This window comes from Arachis ipaensis, chromosome B04, assembly GCF_000816755.2.
Source record: "Arachis ipaensis cultivar K30076 chromosome B04, Araip1.1, whole genome shotgun sequence".
In the NCBI taxonomy this organism is placed as follows: domain Eukaryota; kingdom Viridiplantae; phylum Streptophyta; class Magnoliopsida; order Fabales; family Fabaceae; genus Arachis; species Arachis ipaensis.
In genome coordinates, this window is record NC_029788.2 from 133,377,693 (window position 1) to 133,389,054 (window position 11,362).

The window sequence follows — 11,362 nt, forward strand, 5'->3', positions numbered from 1 at the left end:
TAATTTTATATTAAAGTAGTATATAATTCTTTAATTAATTAATTAGTTTAAAAATAAAAAATACAAAACCAAAAAGTATTGTTCCTTGATTCTCTGCGTGGAAGTTGCGCTGTCTTGCTGTTCATTAATTTTTCTTACATTTCAGATATTAACTCCCAAATTGGAGAGAGAAAAAGAGAGAGATAGGGGCAGCACAGCAGAGCAGACAACGGGGCCATTTTTGTGTTTCATACTTTGGAGCAAAACCTAATATCAATTTAATTAATTACTATTGTTTTTAAGACCCATATTATTATTATTATTATTACTATTATTATTATCGTTCAAAGCATAACTCAGAAGAGAGGTATTGCAAATTGCAATCTCTCTCTCCTCTCTGTTTAGAGACGTTGTTGGCATTCACACCAACCTTGAGTTTTTTCCCGTTTCTGCCGACGAATTTGTCCCATCGGATTGGATCAGGTTCCTTCTCATTTCCTTCTTTCCAGATCTGTCTTCTTTTCTATCTCAATGCGTTGGATCTACAGCTTCTCTTTAATGCACTCTTGTTTGTTGCACTCAAACTTTATTTATTTTTTTTTTGTTATCAACCATTCACCTTCTTTTCCGGGTCTGATTCCTGTTGCCCTTTCATCTCCGTTTTCATGCTTCATTTTGCCTCGCCCTCGATTTTTTTTTACTTTGTATGATTTTGGTGCCAATCTTAATTGAAAATTGATTCTATTATTTGTTGCAAAATATTAGCTTTCAATTGTACATTCTAGCTGCGCAGTCATGGTTAGTTTGTTTATTTGTTTTTTTCAATTGAATTTTCATTGGAAAAATATGTAATTTCAATGGTAGACGCATGCTTTATGTCATTCAATATGTTCTTGTTACCTTTTGATTATTTTAAATGTAATAGATACAGTAATCTACGCGGTGATATAGAACAACCGAACAACTTTTGTATCTCTTTGAGAAATCGCATTGATCTATGAAAATACATGTAGGACTTGTTTTCGAATTTTATTATTTAGTTTTTGTTTGTATTCTAAATTTGTCTCTATAATTTTACATAATTCATTTGACACTAAATTCCTTTTGAATTTTGATCATACTGTCTAACCCTTAGCATGTTGGTACAAACCAGAGGCCTAAATTTTCACCTCTTACAGATTTCATGCCCATTCTATCATTCTATCCCTTGGAGACAGTGATATTTGCTTATGATTGACGACATTCTAATTTGATTAGTGAACCAAGACTTGACTATTAACTATTTGCCATGCATTTTCTCAATATTACTGCAAGCCATTGCATACATACAACTACAAAAGAATAATGCGTGAAAACATCTATATTGAATCCAATAGGTCATTATGTTGTTGAGAATCTCTAAGATTTTCTTGAACTAGTGCATGAAAAATAATTGAATTGGGCGTTATTTGTGCATGGCAGTTCAGTCCCTTGGTGCTGGCTCACAGCTTGTACTGAACACCAGCTACAATGAAGAAGGCTATTGGTCAAACTGTTAGGGACCTGTAAGTATTACTAATCATTATTTATTTATGCATGGTTTAAAGTGAGCTATATATGTATGGTTACATCTTTGTTGTATTGCAGAAAAAGAGGTGTTAATAAGAAAGTTCTGAAAGTTCCTGGGATTGAACAGAAGGTACTTATTTTCCCCTTCTTTTATAGCATCACCGTGGGACTCTGTCTATACAAATTATAGAAAGATAATTGATGTTTATTTTCTTCTGGTATTTGCTCTTGATAGAGATGTAGTGAATCCTAAGATTTATGTTTCCTATTTTGCAAAATCTGAATAAAATAAATTGTTTTCTTCACTTGTTCCAGGTACTTGATGCTACCAGCAATGAGCCCTGGGGACCTCATGGATCACTTCTTTCAGATATTGCTCAGGCAACCAGAAATCCGTAAGCTTTCATTCTTAACTTTATGCTTGATAACTTGCATTTCACTCTGAAACATCTTAACTTTTTAGTGCACCTGCAGTCATGAATACCAGATGATCATGTCAGTAATCTGGAAGCGAGTTAATGACACGGGAAAGAATTGGCGGCATGTCTACAAGGTTTTCATCAAATTGTTCCTGGATGCTGTTAATCCTGTTCATTTTTTGTTGTTATAACTGCATGTGTTTTTCTTTATCAATGCTTCAATGTGCCCCATAACTACGTACACCTTTATGAAAATTTATTAGTCCTTGTTTGCATCCCTTGAAGTAATGACATGTTCTTGCACGTTAATTAATCTGTCCTGTTTCTCTTTTGAATGTACTCCTGATCCTTCTCTTCTAGATAATAGCCTTTTCTTATATTTTCATATTAACTGCTCTCTTGTTCAATAACAGGCTTTGACAGTACTAGAGTACTTGGTGGCTCATGGGTCAGAGCGAGTCATAGATGATATCAGAGAACATGCTTATCAAATATCAGTAAGTTTAATTTATTCAATCTTACTTAAAATTTGTATACTATTAGTTTAATTGCCATGCAGGTCTCTAGGTTGTTCAATTGGTGTAAAAACTAGATTATAACCTGATAGAATTATAATTGTAATTGTAATTGTCATACAAACAGACATTGTCCGAATTTCAATATGTTGATTCCAGTGGAAGAGATCAAGGAATCAATGTTAGGAAGAAATCTCAGGGCCTTGTTCTCCTTGTGAATGATAAAGAAAAAATCTTAGAGGTTAGGCAGAAGGCTGCTGCTAATAGGGACAAGTAAGTTTCTTCTTTCATCCATCCTACTTATATTTTGTTCTTTATTTTCCAATGGCTGTATCTATTTAATATATACTCCATTATTTAGCAAGCCTCGGGCATTGTACGAGTAGATATTTTCTTTTTTTATTTCCAAGTTAAAAAAATATCTATAATCTGTTTCATTGTCATTTAGGATACTGGATTATAAATATACAGTCACATTGTAGAATATGAGAATTATGTGTGTAATTATGTATGTGGACTTCTCAGTCCCGAGGAGCTATTAAGTATTAACTATCTTACATGATTCATCAGGTTTCGCAACACCTCAGGCAATGGAATGTATAGGCCTGGTTCAGGCAGTGGAGCTTATGGTGATAGGTATGATGATGATCGTTATGGAAACAGAGAGGAAGATAGAAATGGGTATGGATATGGAAGAGAAAGAGAACCAGGTTATAGAGATGATGACCGGTATAGTCGTGACGGGGATCGTTATGGCAGAGAATATGAGGAACGTTATGGTAGGGACGGTTACAGGGATGATGACTATAGAGGAAGAAGTCAAAGTGTTGATTACGCATATGATACAAGAAGCAGAAGCTCTGACAGAGACCGTGATGATGATGGCCAATACTCATCTCGGTAGGAAATCCTCTGATATCAATCCTCTACTTATTCTTTTGTAGCTTTTGGTTTGAAAATGTTAATGGATTTGGTGGTCATTGCTAACAAGGTGAAAAGTCTGCCCATCAATAAAAATAAACATAAATCTTCATATGTATTTATCTTTTAGTTATATTTGCAATCTGAGTTGATAGAAAATAAGGATTGTTATCATTAGTAATGTATTACATGTGATATTATTGCTTGATGGGGAAGCTTGCTTTTTTTGCTTCTAACTTGATTATGATATTCTCTATCAGAGGTAGCAGTGCCAAAGCTGAAGACAATTCTTTGGAAGCTAGGTATACCCATCATAGATATGGTCTTTCTTGCATGTATATTGCTGCTAGGCATATTTATATTTATAGTGTGCAATACAAATGGACAGGCTTGAGAAGAAACTTTCTGAGCAAAATATGGGTGTTCCTCCTAGTTATGAAGAAGCTATTGGTGAATCTTGCAGCCCTGCACACAGTGAAAGGTATGGATCTTAAATACCATGGACATAACATGTGATAACATGATATGGTTACTAATATTACATTGATTGTAGGGATGTAGAAACTTCAGTAGCATCTGCTCCGAGAGACTCATCTCCTCATGTAAATGATAATCCCAGCCAAATCTCTGCTCCTACTGCATCTTCTACTTCTACAAGCAATAATCCAACAGAAGCAACTGCTGTTGCCAGTACAGCTGCATCTGGAAAGCAGGGAACTGAGGCTACTGATGATTTCTTTGACCCCCGTGTTGCCACTACAGGTGTGTGTATTTATCCATCATGACAGGGTGGAATGGTGTCTTTTGATCCATATAGTCTACCCCACTTATTAGGACAAGGCTTTGTTGTTGTTGCTGCTGCTGCTGCTCTTCATTGTGCTTGTATAAGTTCCTTACTGTTTCTTGTTTGAAGAATTCATAGACATTTTGAGTTAAAATATCTTTTCATATCTACTTGTGGACATATTCAACCAACAAGGAGAAAAATTGATCATTGACTACTGTAGATCATAATTGTGATTTTCTCATTTTGTGTGTTTTGAGCAGTGTTGTAGACATTTCAATACAACTATAATATATACCACTCTGGACACCACATTAGTCCATCTAACCTTTTAAAGCAACAGCATGATCCTAATTGACATTGTTGAATTCTCATGCACAGTCATTAATGGTCCTGAGAAGCTGGTTTTAATGTAATGCTGCTTTATTCAAGTAACATTTAGCTGGCTTTGTATTCATGGTATGCTTATTTTTCTTCACAGGTAGCCCAGTAACTTCTAATAATGTTGAAATGGACTTTCTGGGATCCCTGCCAGATCCGTTCTCATCAAATGCACTGCCTCTTGGGCCAGCTGTGGCAGAAATTGCCACCCATGAGGGCAATGCAAACACTGGTTCGACAGCTTCCTTGGCAGCGCCGTCACCTGGGTCTAATTTCGATCAGGTAGGTGTGTGATTGTGCTGGTATAAGAAACTATTGAATTCTCTTAGAAATATGATTGTGACGTGTAGGCAGGGGAGCTTTTGTTAAAGAAGTCTTGTTTGCGAACCAAACAAGGGAATTGATAGAATTCTAAAAATTAGTTTTTAGCTTCTACAAAGGGCATATCTGTTCAAGCAATTATGTTTGAATAATATTTTAGTTACTTATTCATCTCATTATTGTAAGAAAGTGTCCCTCTCCTAATTTGTGTGTGCGCGTGTTTTTGCTTTCTCCTTTCAGCAGTCCTTTGAAGATCCATTTGGTGATACGCCATTCAAGGCTGTTCCTAACAATGATGCTGCTCCATCTCAACCACAGACGTTCCAGAATCTGGGCCCATCCCAGTCAAGTGGCCTTAATGCAGATTCGGTCACAAACTTCGGATTTGGCGACTCATTTTCTGTTGTACCATACTCTGCAGCTGCTCCTGGTGACACTCATCATATCTCTTCAAACTCTCAGTTTTTGCCCCAAGATTTCTCGTCTCCACAGCAGGAAATTGACATTCTTGCAGACATTCTTCCTCCTGCACCATCACCAGAGATGGCTTCACAGCACAACTTTTCAGCTCCTGCTGTTGCTCTATATCCTCCTCCATTTTCATCTTCATCTAGCCAAATGGCATCACCTTTTTCTGAACCAACTGGTGAACTAAGCCAGCAAGGTTTCTCTGCCACAACCAGTCAACCTTCTCAAGGCTTTTCGCTTCCTACTGGTCAATTTTCCGAGCAAGCCTTTTCAGCTCCTGCAGTTGCCCAACCATCACCTTCCTTTCCAGCTTCATCTAACCAAATGCCATTACCTTTTTCTGAACCAACTGGCCAACTTGGCCAGCTTGGTTTCTCTGCTGCGACCAGTCAGCCTTCACAAGCTGTTTCAGTCCCCACTGATCAATTTCCCCAGCAAACCTTATCAGCTCCCACCAATCAATATGCACAACCCTTTTTATCTCATGCCAGGCAACCTGATTTGCATGCATTTTCATCATCAACTGGCCACTCTATGCTGCCACCTTTTACTTCTCAAGGTGGTCAACCTGCACAATCAAGTGGTCATATGTATAGTGCATTCCACCCCCAGGATGGATCTTTTACTTCAGGAGCTCCACATGCATCTGCTCAATCTCAAAATGGGTATAACGGTGCTATGAACAGTGGGAGCTACCTGCCACAAGGATCTACAGCATCTATTCCTTCACATGTAGCTCCCCAAGCTCCAACAGGACATTTATCACAGAACACGAACTTCATCAATTATGGTGGATCTAGTCCCCACACTACTTCCCATATGGTGTCTCACTCATCAACGCCACAAGCAGCACAGTTTAATGGTCAGAGCTTCATGGGACAACAGGGGAGTGCTGCACACCTTAGCTCACCACTTCCCCATCAGTCACTTGCTCCTAGTGCTGCACCATATGCTGTTTCAACCAGTTCAAGTCCTATGGTATCTCAACCCGCCAAGGACAAGTTTGAAACAAAATCAACAGTTTGGGCAGATACACTAAGTAGGGGACTGGTTAATTTGAATATATCTGGACGTGAGTGCTTACACCTTCTCAGCCTCTCATGTTTACGACATTTCACTTTATGCACCCTGTTTCAGTTAACATGTTGATCTTTTTATGGATAAACTATTAACTTGTAATCCTTCTTTACATGCAGCTAAAACAAATCCATTAGCAGATATTGGGGTTGATTTTGATTCCATAAATAGGAAGGAGAAGAGAATGGAGAAGCCTACCACTACAGCTGTAACATCAACTGTGACTATGGGTAAAGCGATGGGAGCAGGTTCAGGTATAGGCCGGGCTGGTGCCGGTGCTCTCAGGACTCCTCAAAATCCTATGATGGGTTCTGGAATGGGTATGGGTATGGGCATGGGCATGAACAATGGCCCAGGTGCTAGTATGGGAATGGGAATAGGAATGAACAATGGCCCTGGTGCTGGAATGGGTATGGGAGGCTACGGAGGCATTAATCCATCAATGGGCATGGGTATGGGTATGGGAATGGGCATGGGAATGGGTATGGGGCAAGGAGTCCAAATGCAACCCCCTATTGGAATGCCTCCCGGGCCTAACATGCCAGGTAACTATAATAACCCCATGATGGGTCCGGGTAGTTATGCCCAACAGCCATATGGTGGCTACCGGTGAGATAGAACGAACTTCAATTCTAGAGAGCATGGTGAAGTATAGTCACTTGGTTGTTTTGTTACAAGTTGAGAGATGAGATGTCTAATGCCAATGCTGCTAGTGGTCCACATGGTGACATGAATTTTATAGCGGTGTATCTTCAACTATAGTTGTAATTTGTGTAAAGTGACCCACTGTGATGTATGCTTATTCCTGTTATAATATTACCATTCTTTTTTCTTAGAGAGGGTCATCTTCCTTTAGGTGCTCTGAGCATCGACCAGTATTATCTGTGTACCAATGACTGGATAGTGCGAGCAACCTTGCTCGGGTTACTGCTCCCTTTGCCTCTTCCTCAATTTTTTGAACAAGAGATTGTTTATTAATATATTCTTTTTCCCCCAATTGTATACTATTTTCTACGCTGTTACCTTGCATTTCAAGAATGCAATTCAATGGTTTACGCCTACGTTAATATTTGATGTAATGGAATAGTATCTTTTAAATATATCACGTCTATATCATGTTGCTTTAGCCTTTATGTGTATTTAAAATTTTAAATGGTTTAAATGCATTCCCTTCGACGTTGGACACTGGACGAATCCTATGCCATGTTTTTTGTTTTTGCCATCAGAATTCCGTGTGCTACCCTTACTTTCACGATATCTAACTTAAAAAAGGTGATTTCAGATCCAAATTTGTGATCATTTTCAAATTCAGCAGTGCACAGCAGCAGTCCATGGGATGTAGGTTAAAAATCATTTGAACATATACTTTAAGAACCAGCAAATAAAGATGCCTCTGCTTACTTTTGTTTTTGCATATAATTCTCGACTAAGTATTTTCCCCTTGCTTGCGGGTTCATAGTTTATGCTAATATTGGTTTCCCATTGGAACTATCATGATAAGTAATAACAAATGATTGCCAATTATATACTATATAGGTGACTGGCAGTGATAGTGAATTTTGTCCCACAGGAGCATCACAAGGTAAAAGTGGTGGAGTAAGTTGATGGTGGAAATCACCATAGTTGCTCGGAAAACTACTAATCCATGACATTGTCTCTCAACATTTCACAACCATAATTAATACACAGGGTATTGCTTTCGCGTTTATGAGACTACCCAGATGATAGAAACAAGGTATTTTCAACATGCCATTAAAAGTAAAGTAATACATCTTTACACAATTTGTCAATAACCACAGTACTACATGCTCCGGCTTCATGGTATCTCTCAATCCTCAGCTCCAGCTAATTTGTCTTGGGATTTCCTGTAACAGCATTATAACTTATAAGCAATAAGTTGTCTCACCAAAATGTTCCTCACACATTACTTTCGTGCATGAGTGTGTGTTGAACTGTGGATCCAATAAAGTCAAATGAGAGAATATTTCATCAAATAAATGCAAAGAAGTGCAGAACAAAATTACCGTTGGAACCAAGAAACTCGAGCACTATGGAATCACTCCAGAAATACCTGGATCCTTTCATCCATACTGTCACTAAAATCTAACAGCTTTTTCCCCCCATTTCCCTCAACTACATCATCCACCAGTTCTTTGATGTTCACACCAGCCAAAGCTTTTATAACGAAATGATAAAAACAAAAACATAAATTAATACCAAAAAGGTTACCCAAATTTAGAAGGGATGTCTACTTAAAACATTACTGAAGAATTTCTAAATACTAATAGTACCAGGAACTATAGTTGTGAGCCCGTCCAAAGATCCAGCCTGTATAGCAAAGTGTAAGTATTATTGTGACTTATGAGATAAGGAATCAGTATTTAGCATTAACCACTACTCTTTTCTTTTCTTTTGAAGTGCCCAAGCACTCTTAAGTTACAAGGATACTTCTTAAAGCCAAATAAATGCATTGCACCTGAGAGAGCATGACTACTTACAGGAATCCTGAGATCAAGTTTCTCAAGCCCATCTTTGTCAGCTACTTTAACTCTCAGCGTCTGAGGTCGCACCCCAGAAGAAGGGTCCCTTGAAATATCTATAATGAATAATGATATATATTAAATTAAAAACAAAAAAAAAAACAAAAAACAAAAAAGTAAGCAGATATGGAACTTCCACAAGAATGGAGTAGATTCCATTAGTCTAAAAAGCCTACAGCCATCACACTATAATTCTTATCCCTTTTTATAAGAGTATAGATTGTTATTTAGTGTCAAGAGTTGTTTCTTCAACCTCCCTCTGAAGAAGCGCCTGTGACATAACGCTTCTCTTCTTCATAATAGGTGTTGAACCCTACGATATCCTTGATTTCTTCAAAAGACGGCATGCTTTCAGGAGGAGGAATGCGGCCTCCTTTAAGGGCAGCGAGTGCATCCTACAAATTCAACCATGGCATATCTCATCTCAATCCAGAAAACTATTCAACTGAATAATGATTGGTGAATGTGTTGGTAAATGATATCACCTGCATTGCTCGAATAGAGACACCAATCAAGGAAAGAGGATAAACAACAATTTTATAACCAATGTCTTCAAGTTGCTGAGGAGTGAGTATTGGTGTCTTGCCTCCACCTTCAAGCATATTGGCCTGCACTCATGACATTTGATCTCAAAAATTGATGTAAATACGGGTGGAGGAGAGTAGAGTTAGAAGAGTAAAAGAGCATACCATTTTTGGAATGTGAGGAGAAACCTGACAAAAAGCTCGCATCTCTTCAACAGAAGCAAGTGCATCAATGAAGAGAACATCGGCTCCAGCATCTGCAAAAGCCTTAGTCCTGAGGAGGGCTTCGTCAAGGGAGACAGCCTGGCGAGCATCAGTGCGAGCAACGATGACAATATCAGAGCCGATCTCAGCTCTGGCGTCGACGGCGGCTTTAATCTTGATGACAGCCTCTTGCAGGGAAACCACCTTCCTTCCCCGTGTGTGGCCGCATGCTTTGGGAGAGACCTGATCCTCAAGAAGGATTCCGGCAAAACCAGCTCGGATGAAGCCCTTGACGGTTCGCTTGAGGTTGATGGGATTGCCATAGCCGTTGTCAGCGTCGCCAATGATAGGGATGGAGACAGCTTCAGTAAGGAGGCGGCCTTGATCCAACATTTCACCGTAAGAGATCAGCCCAGTGTCTGGCAACCCCAACCTCGCAGCCGATATCGAGAATCCGCTCGTGAAGCAATACGAGAACCCTGCGCCTTCTATCAGCTTCGCACTCAGACCATCGAAACATGCTGGCCCTAGGTGCACCCCCGGGCTCTCCAGGATTCTCCGGAGCACCTTCGCCGCCGGCTCTACTAACGATTTCGATTTCGATTGCTCAGCACTTAAAAAGTTAAAGCCATAAACAAAAACAGAAACAGAACAAGAAGCTCACCGTGGCTGCCGCTGCTGACCGCTAAACCCGCCATGGCTGCTCTGTGTTGGTAACTGTAAGAATGGTTGCTCACTGCACACTGCTCACTGCTCACTGCAACTGCAATCGCTCTATCTAGTTCGACAATCCTAATCCCAATAAATTCATGGGAATCAGAGAATCTTCACCTTCCGTAAAATACATATTTACTGACATTGTACTGGTCAGGAAATTATTCTACAATTAATTACTTTCTTTCTTATGCTTCCATTATTCGGCTAATTTTTTTTTTGTTATGGAAGTAAAAGTGGTGATATACTTTGGGCTTGTTTGGGTGAGCTTTTTAAAAAAGATCTTTTTTCGAGTTATCTTTTTTTAAAAGATCTTATAGAGAAGTAAAAGTAATTTTATGTTTGGATATCTCATGTAAAAAGGTCTTTTTATCAATCAATTATGTTTGGGTATAACAATATAAAAGTATTTTTTTGTTTATTTATTACATGAAAAACATTTTTTTTAAGGAAAAAAGATCTTTTAAAAAAAGATGTAAATTACAACTTCTCAAAAAAGATCTTTTTTTGATTTTACTAGTGCTTTTACTTTTACTACTAGAAATTTGCCAAACACGTTAAAAAATAAAAAAGATCTTTTTTCAATGAAAAAAGATCTTTTTTTAACAAAATAATGGCGCCCAAACATGCACTTTAACATTGTAATTTTTGGTGTTTTTTAAAATTGTGGAAGTATACAAATTCCAATTTCTGTACTTAAAATTTTTTATTTTTTTAACACAAATCGGACGGTCCGATTTGTGTACCTCTCAGAAATCGAACGGTCCGATTTCTATACCTCTAATAAATTGGACGGTCCGATTTCTATACCTATGATAAACGATTTCACATTTGAGTATAACACTCTAACAATCTACATTTAAAAAAAACACCACTACCACTCCAATATTAAAACTTATAAACTTAGTTAAAGATCTTCTAAACTGAAAAAATAAATAAAATAATAAAATAAAAATTAATCACTCTT

At 38.1% G+C, this 11,362-nt stretch overlaps 2 protein-coding genes across 6 annotated transcripts; one reads left to right on the plus strand and one right to left on the minus strand.

Moving 5' to 3' along the window:
• LOC107635758 (clathrin interactor EPSIN 3) lies at positions 165-7,410 on the plus strand. Of its 4 annotated transcripts, none has more exons than XM_016339326.2 (14): positions 165-462; positions 1,441-1,523; positions 1,606-1,657; positions 1,843-1,922; positions 2,002-2,080; positions 2,360-2,443; positions 2,589-2,734; positions 3,032-3,361; positions 3,643-3,684; positions 3,771-3,863; positions 3,936-4,144; positions 4,648-4,829; positions 5,109-6,408; positions 6,533-7,410. In XM_016339326.2, exons 2-14 carry the CDS (start codon positions 1,489-1,491, stop codon positions 7,024-7,026), a joined length of 3,126 nt encoding a protein of 1,041 aa, XP_016194812.1. In that variant the 5' UTR covers positions 165-462; positions 1,441-1,488; the 3' UTR covers positions 7,027-7,410. The 4 variants fall into 4 exon arrangements, with proteins under 4 accessions (XP_016194812.1, XP_016194813.1, XP_020977953.1 ...); XM_016339327.2 differs by having other exon boundaries at positions 5,112-6,408; XM_021122294.1 differs by having other exon boundaries at positions 1,446-1,523.
• On the minus strand, positions 7,967-10,551 carry LOC107635759 (2,3-dimethylmalate lyase). Of its 2 annotated transcripts, none has more exons than XM_016339329.2 (8): positions 10,346-10,551; positions 9,643-10,262; positions 9,439-9,561; positions 9,207-9,348; positions 8,912-9,009; positions 8,705-8,741; positions 8,438-8,588; positions 7,967-8,278 (listed from the first exon to the last, which is right to left on the minus strand). In XM_016339329.2, the coding sequence occupies exons 1-7, from the start codon at positions 10,377-10,379 to the stop codon at positions 8,470-8,472; spliced, it is 1,173 nt and encodes a 390-aa protein (XP_016194815.1). In that variant the 5' UTR covers positions 10,380-10,551; the 3' UTR covers positions 7,967-8,278; positions 8,438-8,469. The 2 variants fall into 2 exon arrangements, with proteins under 2 accessions (XP_016194815.1, XP_016194814.1); XM_016339328.2 differs by having other exon boundaries at positions 9,643-10,265; positions 10,346-10,525.